The 17,060-nt window shown below is 45.7% G+C and overlaps 1 protein-coding gene across 2 annotated transcripts in view; it reads right to left on the bottom strand.

The window, feature by feature from the left end:
- HMGXB3 (HMG-box containing 3) overlaps positions 1 to 16,743 on the bottom strand; it is a 63,022-nt gene extending 46,279 nt beyond the window's left edge. For both annotated transcript variants that reach the window (XM_073649779.1, XM_073649780.1), the window contains exons 1-5: positions 16,640 to 16,743; positions 8,218 to 8,359; positions 5,953 to 6,127; positions 4,172 to 4,663; positions 2,925 to 3,023 (exon numbers count right to left, since the gene is read on the bottom strand). In XM_073649779.1, coding sequence (XP_073505880.1) covers positions 2,925 to 3,023; positions 4,172 to 4,663; positions 5,953 to 6,127; positions 8,218 to 8,357 — 906 coding nt within the window. In that variant the 5' untranslated portion in view covers positions 8,358 to 8,359; positions 16,640 to 16,743. The remainder of the gene's footprint in view (positions 1 to 2,924; positions 3,024 to 4,171; positions 4,664 to 5,952; positions 6,128 to 8,217; positions 8,360 to 16,639) is intronic.
- Between the last annotated feature and the right edge of the window lie 317 nt (positions 16,744 to 17,060).

The following is a 17,060-nucleotide window of genomic DNA, read 5'->3' as shown; positions in this document are numbered from 1 at the left end:
ACGCTGACAAAAAACGCCTGGATCCTCCACAATTTCGTCCAGGAGATAAAGTCTGGCTCTCATCTAAATATGTTCGACTCAAGATACCTTCTTACAAGTTAGGGCCTCGGTTCATCGGCCCTCTGGAGGTCATCAGTCAGATCAACCCGGTGGCCTATAAATTGAAACTCCCGGCCAACTTACGGATCCCCAACTCCTTCCATGTATCTCTCCTCAAACCCGTGGTGCTTAACTCTTTTTCCAAGTCTACAGGTACGCCTCCTGCTCCGGTTTCTGCTGAGGACGAGTTTGAGGTAGAGAACATTCTTGCCACCAAAAGGGTAAGAGGAAAGACCTTTTTTCTGGTAGATTGGAAGGGGTTTGGTCCTGAGGAGAGAACGTGGGAGCCCCGGGAGAACATCCATGCCCCTCTCATCCTAGCTAAATTTCTATCTGGCCTAAAAAAGGGGGGGCCTAAAGGGGGGGGTACTGTAGTGCCGGCGTCCCTGCCCTCTGCTAGGCAGGGACGCTGTTCCCCTCACCGCTCTGCTCCGTGCCCGGCGTCCCTCTCCCGCTCTGCTTAGGGCGCGCGCTCCTTCCCGGCCACCGTGCTTAGGGCGCGCGCGCGCGCCCTCCCTCCCTCTTAAAGGGGCCGCGCGCGCCGTCCTAAGGAGTCCCCGGCCAATGGCCGGAGGACTTTACCGTATATAAGGCACCTCCTCCAAAATGGAGGTGCCCGAGCAATGTTGTTTGCACCTGTGTCTCACCTGTGCTTCAGCCCTCAGGTCCCGTTGCCAGTTACCTGCCAGTTACCTGCCAGATTCCTGCCTGATTACTTGCTACCTGCCTGCTAGTCTGTGGTCCGACGGTCTGCCTTACTAATCCTGTCAGTCTGTCTAAGGACCAGCCTGCCCGCTCACCTGGGAGCGCACATCAGATACCTGCCAGCTTGTCTGAGGTCCGACGGTCTGCCTTACTAATCCTGTCAGTCTGTCTAAGGACCAGCCTGCCCGCTCACCTGGGAGCGCACATCAGATACCTGCCTGCCTGAGGTCCGACGGTCTGCCTTCCAACTCCTGTCAGTCTGTCTATGGACCCGCTTGCCCGCTCACCTGGGAGCGCACATCTGCTATCTGCCTGCTAGCCTACCTGGAGGCTCCGCCGTCACGTGCTGTGACCACCTGCCTGTCCAGTGACTCCTGCCCGCTCACCTGGGAGCGCTCTTCTGCTACCTGTCTGTTTGCCTACCCGGAGGCTCTGCCGTCACGTGCTGTGACCACCCGCCTGTCCAGAGACTTCTGCCCTCTCACCTGGGAGCGCTCATCTGTCGCCTGTCCGCTGGTCTTCCTGGAGGCTCCGCCGTCACTTGCTGTGACCACCCGTTCATCCAGAGACTCTCGTCTGCTCACCTGGGAGCTCACGTCTATCTTCAGCCGCCACAGGTCGTACCAACCCTATACCTAGAGACTGCCCCGGTCACTTGCCGTGACCTCCAGCCCGTTCACTCAGAGACTGTCCCGTTCACTCAGAGACTGTCCCGTTCACCTGCTGAGACTTCCAGCCCGTCTTCCCTGGTCGCCACCCGCTCCCTTACAAGGACCGCCTCCTTGTATAGTAGCTCTGAGGTTCCGCCTCCCAGACCCGTTACACAGTCAGACAGAGTGATGCTGCCGGAGCCAGAACAGAGAGCAGCGTAGAGGGGCGGGGCAGGAGCAGAGACTGCTGCCCTGAGTAACCTAGGGGAGCTGAGGCTCTGATAGGCAGAAGGAATGGGGGCGGGCTTAAGAACCCAGCCGCTGATAGGTCCCAGGGAGAACTGTGGGCGTGGCGGAAGAGTCACCTAGCTCCTCGATCCTGATTGGCCGATTTCTGGAGGGGGCGTATACCCGCCGGTAAGAGGAACGCCCCACCCGAGACGCACCCCGACAGAGAAAGCGCGGGCAGATTTGCCGCGCAAAAAGGAAAAAGAAGGGGGGGGGGGTTGTGGGGGACGCCATGCTGCGGGAGATGCCCTGAAGATACGAGGAGAGGGGAAGTGGCAGGGGAAGCGCTGACGTAAGTGAGCGTCGGTGGAGATGTGATGCCCCCATTAATAATCCACGGGATTTACAGGACCCACTGACAGGCAACTCTGTGCCATATCCAGTGTTCTGAGGGACCTGGGGGGCTGAGGTTGTAAGGCAGCAGGAGTGGGAGGGATTACCTTTGTTAGAGGTCCCGATGCCTCTTCTTCCTCTCCCCTTCTGAGGATGGTCACAGGAGGTCCTCCGTGGATAGGGGGGATCCAGGCTCTTCCTCCTTCCCGCACTGACCGGTACTGGACAGTGCAGGAGACGGTGTCCACCCCAGAATCTGGGGGAAGGTCACTCGCAGAGACCACCGTCTCCCTCCCAGGCCGCTCCGAGGAGGGGGCTGGGGTGGGAAATACGCAAGGACTGGCACCGGGAATCACCCTGAGACACCTGAAGGCGACAGGTGATAGGTCCTGCCCAGCGGGTCCGAGAATGGGCGATGTGGGAAATGCCACACTGCTCTCTCGGTCGCTTGAGAATGGGGATAACAGGGGACGCAGTGTTCCCTGTTAACCCTGAAGAGCTGTATCTGAAAAATAAAGAACAAAGATTAATAAAACACAACAAGGTTGAATCAGTTAGGATCCAGGTCTACCTCTTACAGACACTAAGCTTAAACTGATGAGCTTGGTGCCTGTAGGTGGGTGCATACTGCGGAGGAGAAGCTTTTTCTTTTTTTGCATAGTGTCAACCTCCTAGCGACAGCAGCATACACCCATGGTCCTGTGTCCCCCAATGAAGCGATAAAGAAAAGAACATTATTACAGGAATTTTTTGATGCGGAGTCCTTGGGTGGAAAAAAAACTGCATCAGAAAAGAAGAAACAATTGACAGGCTGCAGATTATAAAACAAGAGCGTATACTATTACTTACCAATTTGATAGTTCGGGAGGGTTCGGTGAGGGAGCGACTTGTTATGGGCATCATAATATACTGGGAGGCAGGGGGTGCAATGCAGGGCTCATCTGTGTCCTGTGTGAGACAAGAAGACAAAGTTCCCCACAAGTTCTCCATTAAGGCTGTGTTCACATCATATATGCGAGAGGCTCAGTTTGGAGCTTCAGTCGAAAGAGTCCAACAATTTTGAGGCGTGATTGCCCCAGATGAAGCTGATTAAAGCGAAACACAAGTTGGGTGGATGAAGTTTTTATGGTTATGATATACATATTTTTACCTACTGTTTAAAAGCAGAATAAAACTGCTTGATCCTACTCCTTGCTCCTTTAAACAATATTGTACAATTGTTCTGTAATCTTCCCTAGGACAGAGGTGATTGTGTTTGCATGAACAGGCAAAGGAGCGCATGTGCTCAGATGCAGATTAACATGGTTATCACTTATGACTGATGTTCATGGAAGGAAGAAACGTCTTAACCCCTTTCGAGCACCCCATTATTATCAAACAGGGAAAGTCAGGGTGGCTGCCGGTGTACAACGGGCAACTAATTTGTCTCCAATTCTAAATAGAAACCACAAAGCAGAGATGTATAGAGATAAACTTGTGAATTAAATGGTTATTCACTATACAAAGGATGGGGGGGGGACTTGTTAATGTCTTGGGAACCATCTGCAATTCCTAGATAGGGTCTTCAAAGGCCTGTTCTGAATGGAGCAGAGGTGCACATACTCTGTCCCCGCTCCATTTGTTGTCAATGGGACTGCCATTGAAATGAGAGAACAGTGTTCAGCTTTCTCTGGCGTTCCCAAAGGCAATGAAGAAGGTGGAAAGCTCTGATTTTGGAATAGCCCCAGAGATCAGCAAGTTATCTCCTAACCATGAGATGACCGATCCAGTTCTCCTAAAAGGTATCTGGGTGTGTTACTCCATGCTTCCATATAAATAAAACCCCAGTTCCCTCCTCTCTTTTTTACAATGACTGTTCCAAAAACTCAACAAAATAGAGATTTATGCGAAGCCATCAATCATAGGCTATTTTCTTAATATGCAACCTACAGGCACATGAGATAAGTGACTGCCCAAGACTTCTGCCACTACCGATCTTGCGGGAAATAAAGAATTACACTTATCCGTTCTATACAATTACCCAAAACCTTATTTTTTATTATACAAATTTCCATACAATCCTGACTTGACAGCAGCCGTGTCGTCTTCTGGATTACCTGGATTGCCATAACGGTGAGGATGGACATCTCTGACTGTGTGAGGGCGATGGCTCCATCGTCCTCGATGACCACATTGGCACCTGGGTAAGTGCTGGTTTCCCCAATCTCTAAAGTGGCGTCATTAAGGATGATTTCTCCTGCTAGTTTCTCAGATAGTTGAGTGTATAAGCCCCCAGGGCCGACTTCCTGAATTGTGCCGCCTGGAGAGAAACTTGCGCCTTCTTCACTTAGACCTTCCACCTCTGCCATTTGCTCAGAGAGGTTAATCTGTCCGGGGTCCAGAGTAAAGACGCTCTGACCGCCATTATGGGATAAAGCAGCTGAAGGAGCCAGGACGGTCGTCTCCCTGGACTGAGCGAGACATAGATCTACATGCTGAGGTTCATCGTCAGGGATCCTTTTGGGTATCAGGATATATTCTGAACGAGGGAGGATTTTCCTAAAGCCTGGGACATCTGATATCATGGTGGACGCGCTGGACTTAATATTCTGGGTAAAAAAAAACAAGTATCACTTGAAGAACTTTTATGTTATTTCTAGTTGGGCGCCATTCACACTGGAGTTCAGAGCCTTCCGCCAATTTGCAGTTTACATATAAAATTAAAAGCAATCTTCAAAACCTGTTCTTTGGGAGCGAATATGAAAACCATAAAATGTAAACTTACACAACAGCATGTGAGCTACTAGTTTAGCCATGTTAAAGGGGTTACTCCCAAAATAGCAAGTTATCTCCCATCCGTAGGAAAGGAGATAGCTTGCCGATGGCTGACGAGGCCTAAACGCTGGGTCTCCAGTAATCTGCAGAGCCCCATCTTGAATGGAGTGAAGGAGCTCCATCCATTGTCTATGAGAATACCAGAGAAAGCAGAGTAAAGCTATTGACTAGTCTCATAGACTATGAACACGCACGTTTGCTCCATTCAAAATGGGGCTTTGCAGAGCCCAGATCAGGAAATCGATGGACATCCCAGTGGTTACAACTAGGGTTGAGCGAGTATGTTCTGTCCGAGTACGCTCGGGCAGAGCTCAGAGTATTTACAGCTGCTCGGTGATGAGGTTGAATCGCTGCCGTGTGCATGATTTGTAACTGTTTGACAGCTTTATTACATGTGAGAAATGTCTATTTCTTACACATTCCTCACATTTAATAAAGCTGTCAAACAGTTGCAAATCATGCCCACGGGAGCGATTCAACCATATCACCAAGCAGCTATAAATACTCGGAGCTTGGCCCGAGCATACTCGGCGAAAGGGTTAATAGAACATACTCGCTCAACACTAGTTACAACCATAGAGACCAGCAAGCTATCCCATATCCTGTGAATAGGGTATAATTTGCAGTTTTGGGAATAACCCTACGGTTTTACAGAGACATCCATGTCACACAGTCTGAGCATGGACAGCAATGCACAGACTGGCTGTGGGTCTACTCACTTGAGCGCGACAGCCTCAGAGAGCTATATGAAGTTGTCACGCTCAGTTCAGGAGACCCACTCAGGTCCATGCGTTGAAATCTGAATGAGCCCTTAAATGGGTTATCCAATGTGTCTTACGTAGACTATTGGAGTACAAAGGTGCTTCTGATTTTGCATGAATGGCGGCCTGCCACGTACAGGCAACTCTCACACATGGCTGGCAGGCACCAAGGACACATGTACAATACCGAATGAGAACGCTCATCTCCCAAAGTGGAAGATAGAGGTACAGAAAGACCCTCCTTGAAATAAACACTAGAATATCCCTTCAATAAACTGTCCTGTAAATTAATGGCCACTCACAGAATCCAGGCCTTCCTTCTCCAACTTTGCTCGCTCCAGGTAATAGCTCTTCTCGGCCACACTGAGAAGTTTCCAGCTCTCGCTTATCTTCTTGTTGATCTCAGATTGGGGCAGGTGAGGCACCTCTTGTTGGACTTTCAGGTAGATGTCATAGTAGTAGAGCAGGTACGCAGACCTACAACATGACCGCTCGTCATCAGTACATTTATAGATCACACTAGTAGGAATTACTGGTTGCTCGGAAGGGTCTACATGAATCTGCCAACTTATGGGACGCAATAGGTAGAGCTTTGGCTCGTTCTGACAAATCGGAACATCTTCTGACTTATCAATATACAGGGTGGGCCATTTATATGGATTCACCTAAATTAAATGGGAATGGTTGGTGATATCAACTTCCTGTTTGTGGCACATTAGTATATGGGAGGGTGAAAACTTTTCCGGATGGGTGGTGACGATGGTGGCCATTTTGAAGTCAGCCATTTTGGATCCAACTTTATTTTTTTCATTGGGAAGACAGTCATGTGACACATCAAACTTATTGAGAATTTCATAAGAAAAACAATGGTGTGCCTGGTTTTAACGTAACTTTATTCTTTCATTAGTCATTTACAAGTTTATGACCACTTATAAAATGTGTTCAAAGTGCTGCCCATTGTGTTGGATTGTCAATGCAGCACAGGCTTCCAGTATCCGTTGTTTCAGATGCTGCACATCTCCTATCTTCACAGCATAGACAATTGCCTTCAGATGACCCCAAAGATAAAAGTCTAAGGGGGTCAGATCGGGAGACCTTGGTGGCCATTCAACTGGCCCACGAAGACCAATCTACTTTCCAGGAAACTCTTCATGTAGGAATGCTCGGACCTGAGACCCATAATGTGGTGGTGCACCATCTTGTTGGAAAAACTCAGGGAACGTGCCATCTTCAGTACATAAAGAGGGCAACACATCACCATGTAGCAATTTCATATATCCAGTGGCATTGAGGTTTCTATTGATGAAGAATGGCCCCACTATATTTGTACCCAATATAACACACCATACCATCAAGATACGAGATGTGCAGCATCTGAAACAACGGATACTGGAAGCCTGTGCTAGCATTTCTTCTGCGCTGTTGCTATCAGTGTGTCAAGAGCGGGAGAAGAGGGTCGCATTGACAATCCAACACAATGGGCAGCACTTTGAACACATTTTATAAGTGGTCATAAACTTGTAAAAAACTCATGAAAGAATAAAGTTATGTTAAAACCAAGCACACCATTGTTTTTCTTATGAAATTCTCAATAAGTCTGGTTTGATGTGTCACATGACCCTCTTCCCATTGAAAATAATAAAGTTGGATCCAAAATGGCTGACTTCAAAATGGCCACCATGGTCACCACCCATCTGGAAAAGTTTTCCCCCTCCCATATACTAATGTGAAGGAAGTTGATATCACCAATAATTCCCATTTAATTTAGGTGTATCCATATAAATGGCCCACCCTGTAGAAAATAGAATTAATTTAAGTAGATTCAAGATCTGAAAGAGTCTGACTGCTGAGACCCCCATTGATCTTGAGAACAGGGTCCTTATGTTCCCCATCTAAATGGATCAGCAGTACACATACTCGACCACTGACCCAATTATTCTCTAGACTGCTAGAAATGGTGGAAGGGCGACACACAGCTTTCTCCGACAGTCACATAGACAAAGAATGGAGTGAAAGTTGATAGGTGAGAACTTCGTGTAAATGGAACATCCCTTTAAGGGGTTGTCTGACACTTGATTATCTAGAAAACCATATTCAAATAATTTATAAAGGAGTCTTAAGCTTAATCACTTCAGGGCCACATTAAAAATAACCTCCTTCAGTGACCCGCCAGTAAATGTGGCGCTGGGGCGGCTATACCGCTGCCGGAGGGGAGTATCCATTGGTTTTATACCATATGGGGTCCTAAATTGATTGAGCAGGTTTTGCCTAGTAACAGACAACCCCTTTAATTAAGGGGAGTATATCATATGTAACTCCCATCAATTAGTAGGAACGGAGAGAAAAAACAAAGAGTGTCTCTCTCTGGAGGACCCAGTGTGTCAATGAATTAGAGGGACAGCCCATTTATTTTATAGGATGCCCTATAATACTTAATTCCACCAGTGGAGGAGCTGCAGGGAAATCAAACACTTGCCTCATTACCATACATTTGGTGATCAGTTTATATTTGTAGGGTCTTTCCAATGGAAAAGCATTGCTTAAAGTAGACAACTCAACCCTCTCACCTTGGTTTCTTCACGGTCTCTCCTTGTTCTGAGCAGCCCTTATATTTCTTCTTCTTCACTGGGGGCTTAGCAGGTACATAGTGTTCCCCCATCTCTTCAGACTCCACTGTTACCTCATTACCATCAAAAGGGTCATCCATTTCTAAAATGAAAAAAGTGGTACTCTAGCTTTAAATTACAATATAGAGAGATGGCCGTGCCAATGATCATTTGATTTAAACTGGCGTGGTAAATTCCAGTCTTAATAAATCTGCCCCATGGTTCTAGATTCAATTATGTCTAAGGGGCTGTCTAGGAAGTTGATGACCTATCCCAATGATAGGCCATCAATACTGATTAATGGGGTTTGATGCCCTTCACATCCCCTGATCAACCGGAGCTGATCCCTCGGCTCTTGGAAGTGCTCAGTGTACAGAGCCGAAGAACCACAGTGCCATATATTGCAAAGTGGCCATTCTCAGGTACTGCAGGTCAGTGCCCATTAATACCTTCCTACAGCGGCCAATTCTCTCGTTTGCACTTTTGTTTTTCTACCTAAACTTCTTCTACTCATAATTTTTTGTTATCTTTGTGTCCACAAAGCCAAATGAGGGTTGTTGTTTTTATGCAGAAAAAGTTGTTGTTTTGAATAACATCATTCCTTATACAATATAATATACTGAAAAGTAAGGCAAAATAATCTGAAGTGGGGTGAAATAAGAAAAAAAAATGCAATTTAACCATTGTTTTTTAGGTCAATTTTTGAGAATTTAGTTGTGCAGTAAAAATGACCCAGTAACAAATTAGTATGGTTTTTTTTTGTATTAAAAGTGGTTGTCCGGCCTTGGGGTACAAGTCTGCAGTCACTCTATGTGACTGCAAGCTTGTGAATCCTCACAGCTTGTCACGGGTGTGTCAGGTGTGACAGACAGTCATTCTAGATCCGGCTGTAGAAGGTCATTGCGCTTGGCTCTGCAAGCACCTTCTTGATCTCTTCATCTCTGTAGTGTAGTGATATCCTTCTCCTTCTAGGACCTAGCAGTGACCTCCACCTTCTGCTGCTAATTGACACACCCTTGCAGGATGAGTCGCAGGTGATAGCTCTATTTTCCTCTGTCCAGGCTTGAAGTACTAGTAGTCGGCTAGTGTCTTCTTGGAGTTCCCTTGGAAGATAGTTGGCGTGATCTCTCTGGTGTCTTCTCAAGCTAAGTGTTTCCCTGGTCTGTTTACCTGTTCTTCTTTAGTTGCAGTTTGGGCTAACTAGTGCTCACCCCGTCCCCTCCCTATCTAGGGCCTATCGCTAGGGGCAGTCAGGGATTAGGTTTCCTGCTCGGCGATAAGTGAGGAACCTATCTAGGGACGTTAGGGAAGCCAAGGTGTTGTCAGATCTGCCTAGGGGTCTCCAGTTCCCCTTTCCCTAGTGTTTGGGCTTCCTCCCCCTCAGCCCGTTGTTGAGAACTTAGTCTTTCCCTCACTTTCTGTGACACAGCTTTAGGGCACCGGTGCCGGGAGTGGCAGGCACATGACAGCAAGAATGGGATATGCATACATGCAGTCATGTGCAGACTAGACGCGCACAGCCTCTCTCAATGCCAATGCACTAAGTGAGGCTGGACACGTCTAGTTGGAATGTGGTCATAAGTATGTAAATCTCATGCTCCCGCAGTGCACGCGCTGTGAGGATTTACAAGTCTGCAGTCACATAGAGTGACGGCAGACTTGTACCTCAAGGCTGGATAACCCATTTAAGTGGTTACAAAAATATGGAGCGGTGTGAGAATTTGTTTTCGTCTGGGGAGCTGACAATTATATTAGAATCATTTTTGGGTACATAAGAAGTTTTGGTCGCTTTTATTTGCATTTTTTGGAGTCGATCAAGTGAAAAACCAGTATTGCAGAATATAGTTAAAATCACAATCTCTTATGAAGCCCAGCCACTGGCTCAGCTTCATCGGAGCAGAAGGATGGAGGCTGCAGGGGTGTTGGCAAACCATCCAAACGACGCCGGCATCGCACCACTTAAATCCTGCTGTCAAGAGTTTCACATTGATACTTAAGTGATTAAATAGTACCAAGTAGAGATAGCTCTGATCTCTGCTATTAGAAGCAAATGCCGGCTGTACAACACAATTGACACCTTCACCAAACGTATGACACTACACATCTTGAAGGGGTTAAAGGGAATCTGTCAGCAGGTTTTGCTGGGCAATCTGAAGACAGCATGAGATAGGGGTTAAAACACAGATTTCAGTCATGCCTCTCTCACCAAGCTCTGTGGTTTTGTTTTGCTTGCAATGATTGTTTTAGCACCAGATTATTATTGCTTGGACTACAGCAGCACGTGCATGCTAGTCCGACACGCCTCCACCTGTGATAAGCAGCTCACTGTCAATGGACTTCGTACACAGACAGCCTGTTGCGGGCGGGGTTAGCTGTGGTGTGGGCAGGGTTTGCTGTGGTGTGGGCAGGGCTAGCTTCCTCAGCTCTGCTGTATTGCTAAACCTAAATACTCTAATTGTGTGAGAACGGCCGCACCCAGTAATCTAAGTGATACATCGTTGGATTCAGCTTCTCTTTGCCTACTTTAGGCTGCTCTCAGATGAGGTAGCAGAAACCTGCTAAGTATTTCTTTAAAGAACGTCCATTGTCTTTAGTCAGTCCGCTTCACATACAGGATACACGTATCTCATACACCTTTGTGCTGCAGGCGGCCACATCTTATTTGGATGATCTAGTGTTTACGTAAGAAGGAAAATAATAAATTTGGTCTCTGATGCGTTTCTACATGAGAGATTATTACCCTCGAGGCACTAAATTAATAATTACTTGCAAACAATATGCAAATACTTGGAAATTAGCATAGTGCAAGGTATATGATGCAGAAGATTATAAGTGTGAATCATCGCTGATCTATCACGTCCCAGGAATCCATTACTTCTTTCCTTTCCAGGAATTGAAATATCAGATTGTTAGATTAAGAACCTTTTAAAAAAAAGGTAATAAACAACCTTGTCCCACAAGTAAAAAAGGTCCTTGTGAGTAATGGCAAGAAGTTTTAACCCCTCTTTCGTCTTTTCCTTCTATTCTTCAAAGAGCCCAAATTTTTATTTTTCTATTTACATAGCTGTAATGGAGCTTGTTTTTTTCTTTCTTTTTGTTGTTTTTGTGGGGTTTTTTTTCTTTGAGGGATTCACATCCAGAAGTGCATCACCACCTGGCAAGGCAAAAATCAGAGAGGTCTGATGCACTCCTGAAGATACAAGGCGATAAAACCCCTTTCAGTAAAGCAGGTCGCCCACTCACACCTGATGGTTATCCCATTGAGTGAAAACACCTGCAATTTCCCTTCTAATCTGCTAATTCTAAGGCTGCGTGCCCACGTTGCGGATTACAAGCGTTTTTGATGCGGATTTTCCGCAGCGTAAAACGCTTGTTAATCCGCACCCCATGGTCCCCAATGAGAATCCGCAAGTTCTATGGCCATGCTGAGGATTTTTCCGCGGCGTTTATGCTGCGTTCAAAAATCCGCAGCATGTTCATTAATTTTGCGTTTCCGTATGCAGAATTGCCTTATTCAATGCATGAAAAAACGCAAGGCAATTCCGCATGTCGAAAACGCGTGAAAAACGCGTGATAAACGCGTGCGGAATTCCGCATGCGTTTTTCCGGGAGAGGACATGCGAAAATGAAGCAGAAATTTTCTGCTTCATTTCCGCAACGTGTGCACATAGCCTAAAGGTTCACATACTTTTGCCACTCACAGGCATGAGATACTGGATAATTTTTCGAGATAAACAATTGACAAAGTCTAATATTTTTGCCTCATTTGATCCTTTTTATCTACTTTTAGCAGTTGTATGAAAATCAGATGTTGTTTTAGGTCAAATTTATGCATGAAATCTGGAAAATTCTGAAGGGTTCACAATTTTTCAAGCACCACTTTACATTTTATTGGCTTAAAATTTTTCAGAAGTTGAACAATGAGGCTTGTGCCACCACTTTCAGAGACCAGTAACTTTATTTCTTTGTTGATAGATCTCTCTGAGGACTAGTTTGTTTTTTTCAGTGAGGAACTGTAGTTTGTATTGGTACAGTTTTGGGGTGCACACAACTTTTTGGGATCATTTTCATTCCTTTTTTTTTTTTCAGGAGGCAAGGTCACTGAAAAAACGTAAGTCTGTCTTCTGCAAAGTGGATCCCAAAAACGCAGGCATACAACATAAAAGCATATGGTACTCGTCCATCCCAGCTCCGGCTCTCCGCTGCTGCTCTGGTCTCTTGTTTGTCATATCGACATCGCGTATCACCGCTGCCGTCATTTATTCAACACAGCGGCTTTGCCGATGTTAATGGGAGGAGTCGCCGAGTTCAGGGATTGGCTGCATAGGTGATGAAAGCTCTCAAAGTGACGTCACAGCTGCAGCCAAACAACAGAGACTGGAGCAGCAGCGGAGCAGGTCTAGGCGAGTACCATCTGGCTTATTTTACAAAATCTACTAGAATTTGGGTTTTATTTTAAGATCGAGGAAAACCCTATTTAATAACAGTATATAGTCGGCGCAGCCTCGCTCAATACAAGATGAGTTCTGGCTATTAAATGGGTTCTGCCAGGGAGTATCGCATACGTGACCGCCATTCTAGACACCGGTGAATCCTCGCACAGCACAGTGCGTGTGCTGGGAGGATTCACAAGTCTGCAGTCACCCAGAGTGACTGCAGACTTGTCATTCTAGACCAGACAATCCCTTTAAGCCTCATACAGATGTCTACGGTTCATGTATAGAGCTAGTACTCAAATTTTCACATGGCAATTTTTTCCTTGGACTGATTGATAGTCCACAAAAAAAGAAATAGACATGTCTGGTTTTTATCTAATTTGCGGTTCAAATTAGACTCCACACTGATGGAAGGAATGGACTAAATATGGGTGAAATTTGGATTCTGCACACTGACGAAAAACGGCCCAATTTTATCCTCAAGGATAGGAAAATCCAGCATCAACAGAGAACACCACTTTACTGTCTTAGGCTATGTTTACACATTGCGGGTTTTTTTCAGCTTTTTGTTTTCTGCAGCAAAACCTGATCTCTTGCCAGGAAGGTTTGTTCAGGATTTTGCTTGTTTTTTGCTGCGTTTTTTTTCACTGTCCTTTTTTATCTTATGCATGTACATAAAGATCAGTGAAAAAAAAAATCTCATTCTATATCAGGTTTTGGCACAATAAAAAAACGAGGAAAAAAACTGACTCCTGCGTTTTTTTCACCACCCATTACTTCCAATGGGTGAAAAACGCTGAAAGAAGGGACATGCTCGATTCTGCAAAAAAAAAAAACACAAAATACTGATGAAACAAAAACCAAGATGTGTGCATGAGATTTCTGGAATCTCAGACTTTGCTGGTACTGTAAGACGCAGCAAAATAATTGCATAAAAAAAAAGTTGAGAAAAAAACACAATGTGTGAACGCGTTTCAGGCTCATTCAGCCCTTAGTTCATGGTGTAAAGTGACAAAGAGAAAACATGTAACTTAAATACTATTAACACCCTGTTAAATCAACTTATATACCTGTGGGAATGATACACCATAAAGAAGCAGTTGTATATCTATATATCCCAGAAAATATTGGGTATAAATACATAACAGTAACCCCTTCGTGACCTTGCGATTTTTCATGCTTTCGTTTTTTCCTCCTTCCCTTCTTCCAAAACCCATAACTTTTTTTTTTTTCCCCCATCAATGTGAGGGATTTTTTTTTTTTCCGGGACGAGTTGTACTTTTGAATCACGTGATTGATTTTTACTACATATTGTACTGGAGAACGGGGAAAAAAAAAAAATCCAAGTGTGGTGAAATTGCAAAAAAAAAAAAAGAAGAACAATTCCACAATTTTTTTTTATTTTTTATTTTTTTTATTTACCATGTTCACTATATGGTAAAACCGATCTGGTAATATGATTCTCCAGGTCAGTACGAGTACGCAGATACCAAACATGTATAGTTTGTTTTTTTTTAAGTGGCGAAACATTTTTTTTTTTTTAATTTAGTAATGAAAAAATATATTTGCTTATGTCGCCATTTTCCGAGACCCATAACGTCTCTATTTTTCAGAGGAGGGCTGATTATTTGTACAATGAGCTGATGTTTTTATTGATACCACATTGCTTTAGATATCATGTTTTCATCACCTCTTATTGCATTTTATTGCAATGTTGCGGTGGCCCAAAAAAAGTAATTCTGGCGTTTTGACCTTTTTTTTTCTCGTTACGCCGTTTACCGATTGGATTAGTTTATTTTATATTTGGACAGATCGGACATTTACTAAAGCAGCGGTACCAAATATGAGTATTTGTTATTTTATTTTCAATGGGACAAAAGTTGGGTAACCGCTGCAAATGTTAGGACTTCACTGGTGTACGTTTTCCCAGTGATCCAGAGCAGACGCTCCAGCTGCCCCGCCGGTCTGCAGTGAAAACCTCATGCTACTGACGCAGTGGTCACGTGATCTAGCGCCACTGTTAAGTGATCAGTCTCATTATAACAGTAGTGCGGCATGAGTCTGCTCGATTAGCTGCAGTGGTCACGTGATATATTGCCACTGGTCAGTGATCGGTCTCATTATACCAGTAGTGCGGCACGAGTCTGCCTAATTAGCTGCAGCAGTCACGAGATGTACTGCCGCTGTTCAGTGACCACTCTCAATATACCAGTAGTACGGCACAATTCTGCCTGATTAGCTGCAGCAGTCACATGATCTAGTGCAGGGGTCTCAAACATGCAGCCCCCGAGGCTCCAGTGTATGGCCCTCAGGCCCCTAAGACGATCGCGGACCGGTTCAGGGGGCAGCTGATGTCTGCATTCCTTTTCAACTGAATGTATTGCAGCACAGAGACCGGCTCTCTGCACCGCGATACCAGTACCGGCCAATCAGAGACCTGCTCTCTGCACCGCGATACCAGTACCAGCCAATCAGAGACCAGTTCTCTGCACCGCGATACCAGTACCAGCCATCGGCCAATCAGAGACAGGCTCTCTGCACCGCGATACCAGTACCAGCCATCGGCCAATCAGAGACAGGCTCTCTGCACCGCGATACCAGTACCAGCCATCGGCCAATCAGAGACAGGCTCTCTGCACCGCGATACCAGTACCAGCCACAGGCCAATCAGAGACCTGCTCTCTGCACCGCGACAAAAAAAAAAAGGAAAATATTTATTTCACAAGTATGAAAAAAATAATGGAAAAATATAAAAGTAAAAAAAGACCTGTACCATAATCCATACATGATAAACACCATTAAAAAGAATAAAAAAACATACAAAAAATAAAAAATATCAAAAAAGTCATACAGAAAAATAATAGTATTACTGATCTCCCACAAAGAACGCGGCCCTTCAAACTAACATTTTTTTTTAATGTGCGGCCCATTTACCCAACTGAGTTTGAGACCCCTGATCTAGCGGCATCGTTAGAGACCGGTCTCATTATACCAGTAGTTTGGCACGAGGATGTCTAATTAGCTGCAGTGGTCACATGATGTATTGCCACTGGTCAGTGATCGGTTTTATTATACCACTAGTACAGCACGAATCCTCCTGATTAGCTGCAGCGGTCACGTTATGTACTGCCACCGTTATGTGACCACTCTCAATATACCAGTAGTACGGCACGAATCCGCCTGATTAGCTGCAGCGGTCACGTGATGTACTGTCACCATTCAGTGATCAATCTCAATATACCAGTAATATGGAACAAGTCTGCCTGACTAGTTGCAGCGGTCATGTGATGTACTGCCACTGTTTGGTAATCACTCTCAATATACCAGTAGTATGGCACAAGGCTGCCTGATTAGCTGCAGTCGTCACGTGATCGGTCTCATATCATGAGTACATCAAGAGCCCGCCTGATTGGCTGCAGCGGTCAATAGTGCACAAAGTCCGGAATAAATACATTTCTGCGCTGGATATAAGATTTATTTTATGAAACATTTTATAGACTGGAGAAGCCTCGGCCATGTTTTACCATAAAGTGTCAGCTTGGTGCAAACATCCATCTAGGAATCTGTGGGTGACAAAGAAGTCGCTGCACAATGTGTCTGCACAGGGGCCAATGTAATAATGGAGACTCCCCGTGTGTGACACAGTGCGGGGTCTGTCAAGGGGAGACAGCTACACAGACACGAGTGCAGGTGTGTCTCCCCTCTAAGCCCCGCACCGCTGCGCTCCATCATGCGTCCCATGTCCCCGGCTCTCCCCTCCCCCTCCGCCTATTCATGTGTCTTCATACTGACTCGGGCTCTCCCCGACGGCCAATGAGCGCTCGCCTTATTAACTCCCCACCGGACTTCACCTCCCGCCGCCCCCGAGAGCCCATATAGCCGCCATTAGAGCCCCTTGTAGCCCCCAGCCGCCCCTTGTAGCCCCCGCCCTGCTCGCAGTTACTTACCTGTGTGCTTAGAACAAGCGCTGATGTTTAAGGGCTTAACTGCTCCTCCATGCCCTCTCCAAGATGGCGGCCGGGTTGCTAGGGCGGAGCAACCAATGGGAGCGTAGAATGATAGACGGTAGGCCAATCAGCTGCGGCCTTTTAGCCACGTGTGTCCTGAGGTAGTGGATGGCGAAACGAGATTAGCGTTCATTGATCGCTCGGCCAGAGCCGCAGCACATAGTCCTGCCGAGGTGTAATCGGCCACAGCACAGATTGTGTCAGACCTCATACGACCAATGTCGCACATTGCAAGACTAGTAAAAAAAAATGCTCATTTCTAGTTTATAAGACAATTTTTTACAATTTTGGTATTTTTTTCCGTCACCTCTTTTCTGTCAGAAGAAGCCGTATTTTATTTTGAGGCATATTTTTCACAAAG

Source organism: Phyllobates terribilis, unplaced genomic scaffold (genome assembly GCF_046119375.1).
Source record: "Phyllobates terribilis strain yellow unplaced genomic scaffold, ASM4611937v1 Scaffold_10__3_contigs__length_209671492, whole genome shotgun sequence".
NCBI lineage: Eukaryota > Metazoa > Chordata > Amphibia > Anura > Dendrobatidae > Phyllobates > Phyllobates terribilis.
This window is presented reverse-complemented; position numbering and strand designations above follow the sequence as displayed.